The sequence below is a fragment of the Cucumis melo genome, chromosome 2, assembly GCF_025177605.1.
Source record: "Cucumis melo cultivar AY chromosome 2, USDA_Cmelo_AY_1.0, whole genome shotgun sequence".
NCBI classification, from domain to species: domain Eukaryota; kingdom Viridiplantae; phylum Streptophyta; class Magnoliopsida; order Cucurbitales; family Cucurbitaceae; genus Cucumis; species Cucumis melo.
In genome coordinates, this window is record NC_066858.1 from 1,888,121 (window position 1) to 1,904,205 (window position 16,085).

Below are 16,085 nucleotides of genomic sequence, written 5' to 3' on the forward strand. Positions count from 1 at the left end.
TGGTTAATAAGTATATGATGTATTTAATGTTTTACAAAAAAAATTAACTAATATTTTATTTGACATGAAGTTGAATCTTGTATTTAGTTAATGATTAAACTTTTAATTAATTTGTGTATAATAAGTTTACGAATTTTGGATACAAAGTCAAATAGGTCGAATACGTGTTAGAATAGAACAAAAAGTTAATGGAGTTGTAAGAAATTATTTGATGTTTTAAAATTTTTAGTTCATGGCGTATAAATTTTTTTATTAGAAATTTTAGAGACTAAACTTGTAATTTGGCCTAAAAGTTATCAACATATTTATATTTCATATCCTAATAGCATTTAGAGAATCAAGTTCGATCTTAATGGTTACGTTAATTATCTCATGAGACTAGTCAAAGGGCAAGTTTGACCTACTACTTCATGGTAAAACTTTGTAATAATAACTCCCGTGGTAAGGACCACAAATAATGTATGATTTCTTACCGTTACACAAGTCATCAAGAAAACTAAATCAACTCATGATGTATTTCAAGATAATTTGAGATACTACTTCGATGAGAATCTCTTTGTCTCTAGCTAAGTACAAAATTGCTGGAAAAGAGTATAACTCAATTGACATAATGTTTGTACTATCCATCTCAAAATTAGAGATTTAATTAATCCACTCTACGATAAGCAAATATATATATATATATATATATATATATATATATATATATATATATTTCATTTTAATTTTATATTAACTTCTTTGAATTGAAATTAGATACCCACATTTCATTCTCACTAAAAAAAATAGAAAAAGAAAACCACAAAAATATTAACTTATGAAAAGAAGTTATTGGAAAGAAATCGTCACAATGTTCGGTAAAGGTCAACTAGAAGAATGTCAATTTGTCGATTGATCTAAAAGCCTTATCAATTTTAACTGAAGATAAAATAACGGTTGATAATGACCCACAATTACCAAGACCGATAACACATAGCAAATCCACACTTGAGAGAGAATCACTAACTTCACATCCGCAATTTAAAAGTTGGAAGGAGATTATAAATATAAAACCTCTCCACTCCAAATTAATTTTGATCCCAATTCCACAAATTCCATAAACACGTAACATTGTTTCTTTCCCTTTCACTGAGTACAAATTCGAGGGACGGTGTGTTGTATTAACCCTGGACAAATAACCATCGTTAATGATTCAAGCCTCGAGTCTATGTCAAAATTGCTTTCAATAGTCGGATTAGACGATGAACAACAATGACATTGGAAATCGTTGAATAGATAGCCTCCTATTTTGATACTATATTAAATCAAACTAACCTAAATTGAACTTTAACAAATATGAACTAACCTTTTGATTATTCCTTTTTTATTTTTTTGGACAATTAATTATTGAATGGGAAGCTGATTCCTCTAAAAAATAAAAAAGAAAGAAAAAGAAAAAGGCTTCAAAGTTTCTTTAATATTGTCCCATTTATGATGTTTTGTCCCTTTGCTTCCTGTCTTTTTCCTAAACTTTGTCTTTTTCAAAGCAAATCATTTTTTTCTACAACCCCTTTTTTTATTAATCAAAATCATGAACTGAAAAAAATATATTTATTTATATATACAGTCAATATAGCTTTTGTTTGTAAAAAAAAAAAAAAATTCTATATATCTTATTAAAATATAATATATTGTGTGAAAAAAATAATAGTTATGATCGAATTCCGTGCCATTAAGATACAATCGAGTAAAAAATGGCGTAGAAAAAATAGTTTATTATTCAGATAATTATAATAAATAGTAAATTATTGAAAGTATTTATAAAATATAGTAAAATTTTATAATGTATCAGTGACAGACATAAACAGATTGGTAGTCTAAAAATGATCACTTGATCGAATAATGCATGAAATTTAACTCTTTATTCGTTGAAATTTAGGTAGGAGATGGTTGTGGGTGGTGATGATGATTTTTTATGTTAAAGTTTTATCTTTTTGGGTAGGAAGTTTACTTTTATATCTATCAAAATATTTGATTCTTTTATCTAAATTCTTAGATTATAAAATTTCTTATTGTTTAAATGGTGTATTTTTATGAATATTGTTTCAATTTAGAATTAAAACATATTAGAACATTTTCATTAAATTAATTTAAGCAAATAATTATTTTTTTCTAAATTAAACTTAAAAATTTAATACGGTCAAGAAGTCAAACGTACGGAGAAAGATGAAAATAATTATAAAAAAAAAGTAAGAAAACAAGCTATTTTTTTTTTTATTGTTAAGAGTCGATTTAGAACTACAATCTTATAACAAACTAAAAAATGAGACAATCCTTCGACGAGGTTAAACGGTACTAGATGGTACAAGAGAATTAAGTTAATTTTTTTTCGATGTTTGACGATGTTGATGAGTGAATTGATCAAGATAAGATAAGATATTATATAAGATTTGAGCTGATTTGAGTCTTATATCAAATTTACTGTAAATACACCTTTGTATTTCAAATGATGTATCTAAATTTTTTTAACTTATTGACTTAGCAAGTTTGGGTGCATTTTTCTTGAACAAAATTTTGCATCAATAGATATTATAATATTAGAACAATGCAAAGGAAGTAGTTTAAGAATTATGTATTCATATTTTAATTAATTTGGATTTTCACGATATGACTTAAGTTTTTGGATTGGATGATCGATAAAAAAGGGGGGAAAAAAAAAGAGAGACAATAATACCAAAAACTTTGTGAGCTTTTGGATTTCTTAGGATGAAAGCAACGTCTTTTGACTCATTTCATTGAGATCAAAAGCTGTTTGGAACTTAGCTGTTGGATTCATCAATAAGTTTTGATTACATATTCATTTAATTAAGCCAATCCCTCTATTTCTTAGTGTCGTTTTGTTTGTTCCAACTCCAAACATTTGGCAATTTTGTTCTGTAATTGAGTCTTAATCTTGTAGACTGTAGTGAGAATATGCTTTCTCACAATGCCAAACCAAAAGCCATTGAAAAACAGTGCGTTCAACCAAGTGGGTCGAAAATTAGCTCAATTTTACTTGCTAAAGTTTGTGGGGCAGCGTGAATTTCACATGTAAAAAAGGAGGGTTCGCTCGCACTCACTCAACTTTCTTCTTTAATCTTCCTTTTTTCTTCCTCATTTCACAAGGTGAGGGAAAAGCACCTCGGTTTCCGAGACATTTCCATCGCTGATTTCACTGCTCATTGCTGCAATATTGTGATTACAGTGTACCCTTTTGTTTCTTTTTTCCTGTATTCAGTGTCGGTTTCTTTTTGGGGGTTTTCATTTCATGATGGGGTCTCTTTTTAATGGAGATTTCTGACATGGTTATGGAAATTTGATCCTCAAGGTTGGGAACTGAACTGGGTTTGTGGATATTGTGAGATTTTTTGAAGAGTTTATGGAGATTTCTTACATGGGTTTGGAAATTTGATCCTTAAGGTTGGGAACTGAACTGGGTTTGTGGATATTGTGGGAGTTTCTGAAGGATTTACGGAATTTTGATCCTTAAGGTTGAGAACTGAACTGGGTTTGTGGATATTGTGATAGTTTCTGAAGGGTTTACGGAGTTTGATCCTTGAGGTTGGGAACCGGACTGGGTTTGTGGACATTGTGAGAGTTTCTGAAGAGTTTATGGAGATTTCTTACATGGGTTTGGAAACCTGATCCTTAAGGTTGGGAACTGAACTGGGTTTGTTGTTATTGTGAGAGTTTTTTTGAAGGGTTTATGGAGGAAGGTCATCCAGACGTGGCTGGGAAAGTGGTTGTTGTCGCAATTAAAGCCACTTCGAAGGAAGTTTCTAAAGCTGCTCTCGTTTGGGCTTTGACGCATGTTGTTCAACCTGGAGATCATATTAAGCTCCTTGTGGTTATCCCTTCTCATCAATCAAGTAAGATTCATTTGCTTTTATACGACTTGTTAACATCAAACTGGATTAAATTCCAAGTGTTTTTGTGCGAGTTCTTGGCCCATTATGATGGAAAAGAGTATATAAGTTTTCATACACGTTGTGATTGCATTTATGATGTCCAGATGAGATGCTTGTGAAATAAATGTTCGTCTCAGCATTTATTTTGAGTAATAGTAATTGTTTCTTTTGGGGTTCTTAAAAAATGTCTTCCTATTTCCTTGCCAATGACTTCAAATCTGTGAGAGCTAGATCACTCTTTGAATTCCTTAGAATCAAATGCTCAAGAAAAGATTATCACCTAAAACACGAGGATCTTTAGTTAAAATGAGATAGGAATTTGCAACTCTTTGAGAAAATTTTACAAAACGACTACCCCACTGATGATAATGTCAAAATATTTGGTTGACCAATTTATTACATTCAACTATTTAAGTTCACTATTATTGTGTCTGTTCTGTTCTTTCTGTCTTTTAGTTAATTTTTTTCCCTCTGATGTAGATGTTTTGATGGGAAATTTTATCTTTACAGGTAAATGGGTGCGGGGATTTTCTCGACTTACCAGTGATTGCGCGATCGGTCATTTGAGAACTCATTCGGGAACTTTTTCCGATCGGAAGGATGACATTGTGCATTCATGTTCTCAGATGGTGCATCAGCTTCATGGTGCATATGACTCACTGAAGGTCTGTTCAATAACTTGCTCCTAAAGGTGATTACGGCCTTTGATCTTTGTTGTCTACAAATCCTTTAAGTTTTGGGATTTTTTTTTTGGCAGATAAAAGTCAGAATCAAAGTTCTTTCCGGCTTGGTTCGGGGTATGGTGGCTACCGAAGCTAAGAAAGCTCAATCAAACTGGGTGATATTGGATAAGTAATAGATATAATGTAAAATTTGTCTCTATTATAGGCATCCATATATGAACTCTGTGCATTTAGGCATTTTAGGCATACGAGATTATTTCATATTACGTAGTTGCCGATGAATTTGGATTCTTTGTTTTGTAACTTCAAAGCTTTCCTTTCCCTTTTCTTTTGTCTCCCATTTCCTCATTCTTGGTTTTTCACAATTATGGTCAGGAATTTGAAAGATGAAAGGAAAAACTGTTTGGAAGAGCTGCAATGCAATGTTGTTCTTATGAAGAAATCTCAGCCGAAGGTTCTTCGTTTGAATTTGATGGAATCCCCTAAAATGAATGCTAGAGAAGCTTGGATATCGTCACATGAATTAGACGTTTCTCAGAAGTGCCTTAAAAGCTATTTCGATGAATCAATCATGTTTAGGGCTCCTGATGTGACTCCTGACAGTACTCCTGATGTAGAGTCTCCTTTTACCGTAACTGATATTGGAACATCATCAATATCGAGCTCGGATGTGGGCAGTTCGTCCTTGTTCTCTGGGATTTGTGGAAGCTTGAGAAATGATTCCAGAACAGCTGTCGATGGAGGGAGAAACATGTCTGGATCTGAATATGATTCTGAGAGTGAAAAGCAAACTCCCTCAGTTTCATATTTCCAGCGTTGTATGGTTGATATTATGAGTTCCCGGCGTAAATTCCAGCAACATGCAATGGAAGAATCACAAAATGCTCATCATAGACCTCCGGCTCCAACACGTCAAGGTCTGGTAAAAAAAATGTCAACTCTTTCTGTAGAACCTAGCCATGATGTGGCGCATCAGAGTACTGATATTAGCTCAAGCAGAAACATAAGGAACACGGTTTCGTTGTCCAGAAAAGCACCTCTAGGCCCTCCTCCTCTATGTTCTATGTGCCAACACAAGGCCCCTGCATTTGGGAATCCTCCTAGATGGTTCACTTATGCTGAACTTGAAGTCGCTACAAGTGGGTTTGCACAAACAAATTTTTTGGCTGAGGGTGGATTTGGATCTGTGCACCGAGGCATCTTATCAGATGGACAAGTTGTTGCTGTCAAGCAATATAAACTGGCTAGTACACAGGGAGATCGAGAATTTTGTTCAGAAGTTGAGGTCTTAAGTTGTGCCCAACATCGAAATGTTGTGATGCTTATTGGCTTTTGTGTGGAGGGTGGAAGAAGGTTACTTGTTTATGAATATATTTGCAATGGATCTCTTGATTCCCATCTTTATGGTAATGTCCTATCTCAGACTATCTTCTTGTCTTGTTGTAATTGGAATAGTCTGTAATTCATTACTACACAAAGAATCACATAGGAAGTCCAAATAATGTCAGTTTTAGCGTCTTTATTAGTAAATCCTCTTTTTGAAGTTCATGGCATCTTTGTTTACTCGATTGCTTCCCTCACGTAGTAAATCATGTAGTTAGTTTCATCTTTGGTTTGATGACCTATGCCCAGTCATATTAACTCTGCCATGTCCAATCTTTGCAGGAAGAAATCGTGAACCATTGCAATGGTCGGCACGACAGAAGATTGCAGTCGGGGCTGCTCGAGGATTGAGATACCTTCACGAAGAATGTAGAGTGGGCTGTATTGTGCACCGTGATATCCGTCCAAACAATATCCTCCTTACTCATGATTTTGAGCCACTAGTGAGTCAATGCTCTCTCTCTTTTCATTAATCCTTAGTTGTGTTGTGTGTGATTTGATATAAGAGAATCAGAATTTTCATGGAGATTTATCAAGTTAATTAAGCATTGATTATGAGCGTTTTCAATTTCCGGCTTCCTGAATTTCTTACTTGTCAGTGTCACAGCCGAAAAGGAAATGGAGAAAATGCCATTTACTCTAAAGATGCATTCACATTTTTGTATTAACATAAGATTTTCTGTTCGTTTCCTTCCGAACAACCCATATTGATGCACAAGCTTCGACTAACTGTCAAATGAGGACATTTCGGAAATGTATGTTTTTGGGCTTTTTGGTTCGAGTAAAAGATGTGCAAATTTATTTTTGAGTTGTAGGTTGGAGATTTTGGGCTGGCAAGGTGGCAACCGGATGGTGACCTAGCAGTAGAAACCAGAATCCTTGGGAGATTTGGGTAACCATTTCAATCATGTTATATCTTTCTTTTTCATTATACAAACTAGCAATCCAAAAAATTAAATTGCAAATACTTGTGGTTGCTTAGCTACCTGGCTCCTGAGTATGCACAGAGTGGCCAAATCACAGAGAAAGCCGATACATACTCATTTGGCGTTGTCTTGCTGGAACTTGTGACTGGACGCAAAGCGATTGATTTAAATCGTCCCAAGGGCCAGCAATGCCTCACTGAATGGGTAAGTCAGTCTCAGAAGTGGCTAAGTTAGTAAAACCATAGGACTACAGTTCTGCCTTGTCTCAATGCCAAATTATTCAAGTTCCTTTCCCTTTCCTTTTCCCATTCAAATTCGTGATTTCCGATTGGTTTTCTTTGCATTTCATGTTGAGATCAGGCACGAAACCTGTTGAGGAAAAATGCGATCTCTGAACTAGTTGATCCATCTTTGAGGAACTGTTATTCAGATGAGGAAGTTCACCGCATGCTGCAATGTGCTTCCTTGTGCATAAAGCGTGATCCATACGTAAGACCGCGTATGTCTCAGGTAGGATTTAACCCATTCGGGCAATAACTAATTTTCCGTAACAATATGATACTTCATTCCAGAAGCACAACCAAAACAAAACAAACACTGATACACAAGCACTCTTAGAGCTAAACTTCAATTCATCCTTGAGTGCATTCTCAAAGTGTTTTTACTATCCTTTAACGATGTCTCGATGGCGTTACACTTGTTGTAGGTGCTTCGGGTGTTGGAGGGCGACATCGTTCTGTAAAGCAGCAGCCATATAGGAAGCCTTGTTGGAAAATTTTGCAGAGTTGTAAAAGTATATATATGGTCTGGAATCAAGACACTCACATGGCTAAAGGGGATGTTGGAGGAAAGACCAATTTGTCTTCTGAGAGGGTGATTAAAGGAATTCCACTTTGCAGAAAACAGTTTATTTATTTATTTTTAATTTCATCATCTTAGTGATTATAGCTTTGATTAATGGATTTGGTTGTAATGTAAATAAGAGGATCAAACTGTTCTTCTGTATCCATAAAAATGTCAAGATTTGGCTTGGGATAGTTCCAAATAAAGTTACTTGTATGATATTGTATGATATATTAAATTAGGTTGAATATATATGTGTTGGTCTTCATGGAAGGGTTTTTTTTTCTTTCAATTTTTATTTTCAATTTAGTCTAAGTATTTATAAAAATTTTCAAATAATTCATTATTACTGATCAATGTTTATATTGGTTGATGATAAATTTACAGAGTATAATTATTAGGAAATTGGTATGAATTTGGAAGAGTAAAAGGGTAATTAAAAGAGCCAATTTCTGCATTAAAAATTTAAGTACTTTTTGAAAGGTTAATGATTTAATTTTTATACTGCTAATTGTTAATTGTTAAACTTCAAAGAAAAATCACAAGAGAAAAAACATAATTTTAAAAATAACAAAGGAACTTCAAAGAAAAGTCAAGTTTAAGTTATTTTCGAAACAAAGAAACTTCAAGCACTACAAATTAAAAAAATCAATGTCATCCTTTGAATTTTAAAAATATTTATTTTAGTTTTTAAACTTTTAAAATGTATTTATTTTAGTCTACGAGCATTCAATAAAATGCTTCTTGTAGTATTTGTGGTTGATTTCATTAATTTTTTTAAAAAAATTCGGAGAAACTTGTAAGACTTAAAATGTAGAGCAAGATGAATATGAAATAAATTGCAAACAACCAACAAGTCAAAACTATGAACAACCAAAATGTACGAAAAATGACTTTTAAGTTATCCTATAGAAAAATCTTGCCGCTTTCTTCAATATTGAAGTCGCAAATTAATCTTTTGTCATAGCTAACTTATTTAGCAATCTAATCATCTAAAAATACAAATCACTTGACGATTTTATTAAAGAGTTAACAAAATCTAAATAATAGGATCAAAATAAGTACTTTTTAAAAGTTTAGGGATTAAATCGGACAAGATGTCTTTACCCCTTGTGATCGATCAATGAAAAATGCATGGATTATTGCTGCAAGTATTAGTTGTCTTGGGTGGGTTGTTCGGTGTGTTATTAGAGGACAAGGTCAGGAATGCCACTATGATCTTATGGTTCATTTGAGAAATACCAAAATGAATAGAGCTGCTAAGAAGGCAAAACATCTTTGAAGGTATTAATGAGGTTGTTAGATTGGGCTTGTGTTACTAATGGATAGCCCCTTTCTATTTGGTAGGAGTCATGTCAGTCATAGCTATTGGTTCCCCCTCCTCCTAATGCATGGATGGTGAATGTCGATGCTTCTTAGAGTGCTTCTCTCGGTTTGGGAGGGTTGGAATGAGTTGTTCATGACTCTCATGGATCTCATCTGGTTTCTAGGTGTTGAATTTAAGCACATTTCTATGTGTTATTCGATTAAAGTTCTTAAAGCTCAATCGCTACTAAGAAAAGTATTCAGATTTACGTTTATGGATGATCCTTCGTGCTTGTATGCTCGTGGTTGAATCATATGCTTCGAAAATGGTGAAAACTTCAAATTGTGAGATGGTTGACTTGTTAGAGATCAACTTTGTTATTGATGATATACATATCTCAAAGCTTGAACGTATTATTACCTACTTTTGATTATGTTAATTCTTTTAACTATTGGCTCATTACTTTGAATGTTTTAGTTTTTCTTTTTGTAATAATGTTAGGAACTCGATTGTAGATAGGTTAGCTTAGATTGTTTTTGTGTTAGGAGTGCTGTTGAGTTAGAGTAAACCTTTTTATGTGAAAGACGATCAGATGTGTTGGTTTGAAAAAATTTCCGAAAATGGTTATATGTCTATTGTCCTTTTTCTAGAACAAAAAAGGCTAAAAAGTTTATCAACTAGAGCACATTTTTTTAAAAAAATTTAGAGACCGAAACATAATAAAATTTAAATTTGTAACTAAAATAGATTGTTTTTTTTTTCTCAACAAAACCACAATAGAATTAATTAGATATTTTTTTGGGTACCAAATTCGAAAAATTTTATGGGGAGAAAGATTTTCTAGACGTTGATCTTACGAACCACTGTATCGGACGTAGGTTATATAATCCAACGTTTTCTTCGTTGAGTCTCCGGCGACCGTTTCTGCGTCAGAGAGGACCCAATACTCCCTCCGCCACTCTCAATTTCCCGCCGATGCATTCGCTATTCAAACCTCGCCTTTCATTTTGCTCCCTCAATCACTTCTATCGCTCCTCAACTTGTTCGTATCTCTTAAACTCTGTAACTTTTCCTCTCCCCTTTCTTCATTTCTTTTGCTTTGTATCGAGCTTGTAGCTTGTAGGTTTTCTTTTTCTATGTCGCAGTCATTTCGGGAGACGCAACATCAGGCACTACAGTTGGAAGAAGCTCTACATTCATCCATCCAACTGCTATCGTACATCCAAATGCTGTTATTGGCGAGGTTAGTTATCTATTTATTTATTTATTCATTTTTTCTGCTGGAATGGCTTTTATTCTGATTCTAATTTTGTTTTGTTTAGTTGCTAATCTCTCAATCTCTCCGCACTTGTGTCTCTTATTAGTGCTAAATTGTGGTTCATTAGTTATTAATTACCGAATGTGCTCATCTTTTGAATGAGGATTCATTCGGATTGGAAAGAGACTGTTCATGTGAGTATTTTCCTTAACTGCGGTATGTGTTGTATCTTTTGAATGAATTGGGAGGATTCAGTCACATGAATGTCGACTCGACTGAATATTCACTACCTTTGAGCTGAGAATCTAATGAGTTCTTGTAACATTTTATGTTTCAATATGTGTTTATATTTAGTATACATTATCATAATTATCCATGAAAATAAATAATCACTTCAAAATTGCATAAATGTTCTCATTTTATCTTAAAAATTTGAAGATGCATTAATTTTACGTAGTTTAAAAGTATATCTCATGAAAATTATGTAAAAATAAAAAATGCATAATAACAAGAGTGAATTTTGTGCATAATGTTAATTTTAACCTGGGTGTGTTATACAGTACTCGTGTTATATACATCATAATTCTTAAATATAAATGGTATATTGTTGTCGTGAAACAATTTAGTAAAATCTTGATGGTGTATAGGCCAGGGAACATAGTATATTTACACTCCAATGAATAAAAGATCAATATTAATAGGGCTTATAAATTATATTAATATAAATGGATGGCCTTGTTAGAACTTGGGAGTTAAGGGACTGATTACTTAGTTGTCAAGTAGTGAATTTAATGATGGGTTTTCATTCTTGCTACTAGTTTGTAAATAGCTCAATTAATTGTTCTTCCTTATGTAGCAGGATGGGTATATTGGTCCATTCTGTACTGTGGGAGCCTTTGCAAAGCTGGGAAATGGTTGCCAATTGCATCCTGGGAGCCACATTTTTGGGAGCACAGAATTAGGGGACCGATGTGTCTTGATGACGTGAGTTTTAGTTTTACCAGGCATGTTTTCTTCTGTGATGCTTAGGGTGAATTACACAACTTATCTTATTGTGTTTACACTACAAAATATGGTCAGGCAGTGGCGCTATAGTTGGTGAGGACATTCCTGGTCGCACAGTCATTGGGTGTAATAACAAAATAGGTCACCATGCAGTGGTTGGCATTAGATGTCAAGACATGAAATATAAGGTTGATATTTCAATCTTACATACATTTTCTGAATGCTCAGTTGGCTAGATGCAAATCTCCATATTCTTTCTTAATTTTATTCAGTTAGCGTATTGTTATTATGATTTTTTTTCTTCTCAAACTCGTCCGTCGCATTTTTGTTTCTTAAAAAGGTATTTGATAAAATAAGATAGAGTCAAAGGAATGATGCTGCTGACAAGTGAGTTAACTTCCTAGTAGATTTTTCATTTTATTATATAGCTGCATTGTCGATCATGTTATGTTGTACTTGCCTTGAATAATGATTGATAAAATAATGTTGTGGATGCTGAAAGTGAATGCAAATAATGATCAATGCTAGGATTGGGTAGACTTGACATTTATCCAATGCTTAGCTGAATTAGAGAGAGTGCAGATGTTTCTATGATAAACATTTTTTATATTCTGCATTTCTCAACCTTTTGATCTGTTATTTGTTTTACATACTCCGGACTGTCTTTCCATTTTCTTCTTTGCAACAGGTGATTAAGACAATGCTAACAAGCTTTTTCTTTAGATTTTCTTCTCATGCCTATAGCAATTTTCTTACCACAAGTACTACTTAGGGCCCGTAGGGTATTCCTTAATTAATATCATTGTTACCCTGAAGATTGCTCTTCAATTTGTTTTTTGTTTTGTTTTTGAAAATTGAGATCTATTTCTGCTTAGCTTCTCATGAATGGGTGTTAATGGACCGGTTAACTCGATTGCTTAAATTTTAATGTCATTGGTAGCACATATATGCATTCCTGTGCATTACGATCATTGTTACTGGTTTAGCTTAAATATTGTTGTTAGAACCTATGGTGACTATTGTGAAGGAGGATAGTTGTTCTAAATGATATTATTTCCCATGATTTAGCCAGGGGATGAATGTTTTGTTGATATTGGAAATAACAATGACATAAGAGAGCACTCATCAGTCCATCGATCTTCGAAGTCCAGTGATGTGACAGTAAGATGAGCTTGACCTAAAGAAACTTTAAATCTTCTTTAATTGTTAGAATCTGTTTCATGGCCATAGAAGTTACTTTTTAATCCTGGAATGTCAAATCAGGCTATTGGTGATAACAATCTCATCATGGGTTCCTGTCATATTGCTCATGATTGCAAGATTGGTAACAACAATATTTTTGCAAATAATACTCTTTTAGCCGGCCACGTGGTGGTGGAGGTTAGACGTCCTTTAATCATTATCTTGCATAAAGTAACATCTAGTGTTGTTAAAGCTATATTTGACATTATGTTAATTTAAGTGCTCTCCTTGTAGGACTATGTTCATACAGGAGGCACCACTGCAGTTCATCAATTCTGTCATGTTGGTTCTTTCTCATTTGTTGCTGCGGGTTCAATGGTATTACCATTTTTCATTTGTGTTGGTCAATATGCACTGATTATTTTGTTTGGAACTTAATAAGCACAGATACGATACGATACAAACATTGGCACATCATTTTTTTAAATATATAAAACATGGACACAACAAGGACATGTTTATGAAAATATAGTGTTTAAAATATATATCATTTTCATAGAAAATTAAATTCAAAGTCAATGCATTTATGTGCTTAAAAGATTAGTCTAATGTATCTCCCTATCACAATTTATTATTTTTAACGTATATGTGTCTATTTTGTTATACTTAATAAGTACTCGATGCATGTCTAAAAAATGTTGGACCTATTTTGATAAAGTACAACTGGTATCTAATACATCCATTGCACTAACAAGTATTTGATACTTTGTCCAACAAGTGTCCGTGCTTCAACATTGCTCAACTTCGGACTGATACATGATCTTGTCAGAAAGGAGAAAACTATAAATATGTAATATCGCTGAAGCAATGTGTCTTGCATGCTGATCCCAATGCAACCTAATTTGTTTGGTTCTTTACTTGAACATTTGAAACTATTTGTATTTAATTTGTAAAGAACAATTATATACAAACGCGATTTCATTTAATAAGATTACATGTCCCTAGGTTTCACAAGATGTCCCCAAATATATGATGGTGGGGGGAGAAAGACCAGAACTACGTGGTTTAAATCTAGAGGGACTTCGGCGCAATGGATTCACAGTGGAAGAGGTTGCAATTTGTGCAATTTCATTATGATGATTTACAATTATATATTTATATATGGAACGGCTTACTATATATTTTGTTCAAGGATCCAGATCATTGGCTTGAGATCTGCATACAGGAAGATATTCATGTCTGCTGATGCAAATTCTGAAGGGTTGGAAGAACGTCTCAACGAAGTGGTATTGTCTATCAAACTCGATCCCTCAGTCTCATACAGACATAAGCACAAGCTAAAGATTAATCATTTTTGCAGGAACAGCATGAAAAATTGGCTCGCATATCTTCAGTTCGTTCCATGATTCAGTCAATTCGTGCGTCGTTTGAACAAAATCGTCGGGGCATTTGCAAATTCAGACTATGGAGTAGCTCTTAAGTAAGAATGTGCTCACCTGTCTAATAAAAAAGCTATTTTCCCTTCCTGAGCACACTTACAAATTATTCTCTACCTTGTTCCTGAATATAGAGGCAACAATTTAGACCGTTTGATCTATAGACGATTTGATCCTAATCATGCAATTAATCTTCTAATTATCAAGCATCGGTTTTGAAGTTTCACTTTGAAAAATGAATCAGGGCGCATGAGCTCTTGGGAAAAAATACTTGCACTTGTTATAGATGTTAGTTTTCTCTTCTGGTGTCGTAGTTTTTACAATTTTGCTCTAACAGTTGCTGCCTGATTATTATTGTCTCCACCAGATACTGTTAATTGGTGGAGTATTCAAGAGTTGTATGACATTTGTAAGATCGTTAAGGTCAGTGACTTTCTAAGCATCTATAAAGTAATTTCAAACAAGCCTATACTATAACCATTTTTTTTTTATAAAAAGTTATATATACACACATAAATTCTTGTATGGGTGAATCCAAGTGTGTAATGAGGGAACGTTAGTTCTTCCTACGATTGTTTAATGGTTGTTTGGGTGCTTAATTGAGTTATGAAGTATGGAGTTAATTTGTTGGAGTTAGAAAGTTTGTGTGGAGTAATGAAACATGAGGAGAGAGAAAGAAAGAGGTAAAGATAGAGTTATTCAATAAATGTACAAACTTCCATAGTAAATACTCCCAAAGTTGGTTGGATTGAGTTACGTGTTTCCCTCGCCTTCTCTCTTTGTGCCTCTTCATCTCTGCCTTCATTTTTTTCTATCACAACTTGAATGAAGTCAAAAAAAACCCTTGAATGTAGTTCTAGACAAGAAATCATACTTTGAAATTCAACTTTATAAATATACTTCTTCATTTTGGGCCAATTTTCTCATTTAATTTCAATCAACTCTGCAGAAGAGGAAAAAAGAAGAAAAGAAAAAAGAAAAAGACTATTCAACCAAACAGATTTGACTATTCTAATTATACATTATAAACAGATGGCATATTCTCTTTTATGTATTCTCTTTAGAAGAAGTTGCATATGAATTATTTGGAGATTCTGTGGATAATTTCTAGGTAATTACCACAACAAAAGAATGTGAATGTTCTTCTTAACTCTTGTTTGCTAGTTTGTTTTCTCTTTTATTTTTCATCCCTCTGATTTCTAAATTTGCAGGTCAGCTCCTTGAAACATGGAAATGAAAAGGAAAGAAAACTCTTCAGCTTGACCTACCAGAGGTTCTCTTTTAGGTAATCCAAAACAATATTTCCAAGTTAACGCAGCCTCTGACTTTGAAAGTTGTTTTCAAGAAAAAAGAAGTTAACCTACAAGCCTAGTTTGTCCTAGGTTTCAATACGTTACTGATTTACTTCTTAAATTTTGAGTTCGGTTGCAATTTAGGTTCCAAAATATTATAATTTTACCTTCGATATATGTTTGAATTTGGTTATAAGGTTTCAAGATGCGCACTTTTAGAGTTTGTTTGGTTCAGTAGTTTGGAAGTAGGATTTGGAAAGTCAAAGTTGTGAATTTCATCCCTTGTTTAGTCCAAGAAGTTCGTGGACTCTAGGAGTTCATGACTCTATATTTCGTAACTCATAGTTTTTCATTGTTTCACTCCTTACTTAGAACACTATAGGCCCCATTAAATTTTTTTCGTCTTTTTAATGTATTTTGCTAATTAACTTAAAATAATTAAAACTAATTTTTCACTATTTTTATCTTTTCATTGTTTTACATGAATCAAAAAATACATCGACGTTACACAAGTATAATTGTACCGCTTCAAAACTTAATAGACTAAATTAAAACAAAATCTAGAAATAAAAATGTATTTTTTGTTCAATTGCATTGCAATTATGTTATCTGAATTCTTTTTTAGTTATTATTTCCCTTAAACATAAAGAAACGAGAAATGATTAAAAAAGAATACCCCTTATCGAGTTGAGAAGACACAGACTTTATATTATAACAATAACAACAACAATAATAATGATAATGTTATTATTTTATATATCCAATGATGTTGAAAGTAACATTTCTTTAACCTACCATCATTCAAACAATTTGCTTTCCTGCCGGAATTATACTTAGATAATAGA

At 33.3% G+C, this 16,085-nt stretch overlaps 2 protein-coding genes across 7 annotated transcripts; both read left to right on the plus strand.

The window, feature by feature from the left end:
* Positions 1-2,957: 2,957 nt before the first annotated feature.
* LOC103492308 (inactive protein kinase SELMODRAFT_444075) lies at positions 2,958-8,034 on the plus strand. Its single transcript, XM_008452615.3, has 9 exons — positions 2,958-3,887; positions 4,437-4,591; positions 4,684-4,778; positions 4,985-6,015; positions 6,275-6,435; positions 6,808-6,884; positions 6,975-7,122; positions 7,279-7,428; positions 7,625-8,034. Exons 1-9 carry the CDS (start codon positions 3,725-3,727, stop codon positions 7,658-7,660), a joined length of 2,016 nt encoding a protein of 671 aa, XP_008450837.1. The 5' UTR covers positions 2,958-3,724; the 3' UTR covers positions 7,661-8,034.
* A 1,859-nt stretch (positions 8,035-9,893) lies between these two features.
* Positions 9,894-15,600, plus strand: LOC103492309 (probable acyl-[acyl-carrier-protein]--UDP-N-acetylglucosamine O-acyltransferase, mitochondrial). 6 transcript variants are annotated; one of them, XM_051081329.1, is made up of 12 exons: positions 9,895-10,109; positions 10,213-10,310; positions 11,182-11,309; positions 11,410-11,518; positions 12,399-12,491; positions 12,594-12,710; positions 12,807-12,890; positions 13,518-13,622; positions 13,712-13,798; positions 13,873-13,992; positions 14,316-14,371; positions 15,160-15,600. In XM_051081329.1, the coding sequence occupies exons 1-10, from the start codon at positions 10,043-10,045 to the stop codon at positions 13,990-13,992; spliced, it is 1,008 nt and encodes a 335-aa protein (XP_050937286.1). In that variant the 5' UTR covers positions 9,895-10,042; the 3' UTR covers positions 14,316-14,371; positions 15,160-15,600. The 6 variants fall into 6 exon arrangements, with proteins under 6 accessions (XP_050937287.1, XP_050937286.1, XP_050937285.1 ...); XM_008452617.3 differs by having other exon boundaries at positions 9,897-10,109; positions 11,185-11,309; XM_051081333.1 differs by having other exon boundaries at positions 9,977-10,109; positions 10,191-10,310.
* The last annotated feature ends 485 nt before the right edge of the window (positions 15,601-16,085 follow it).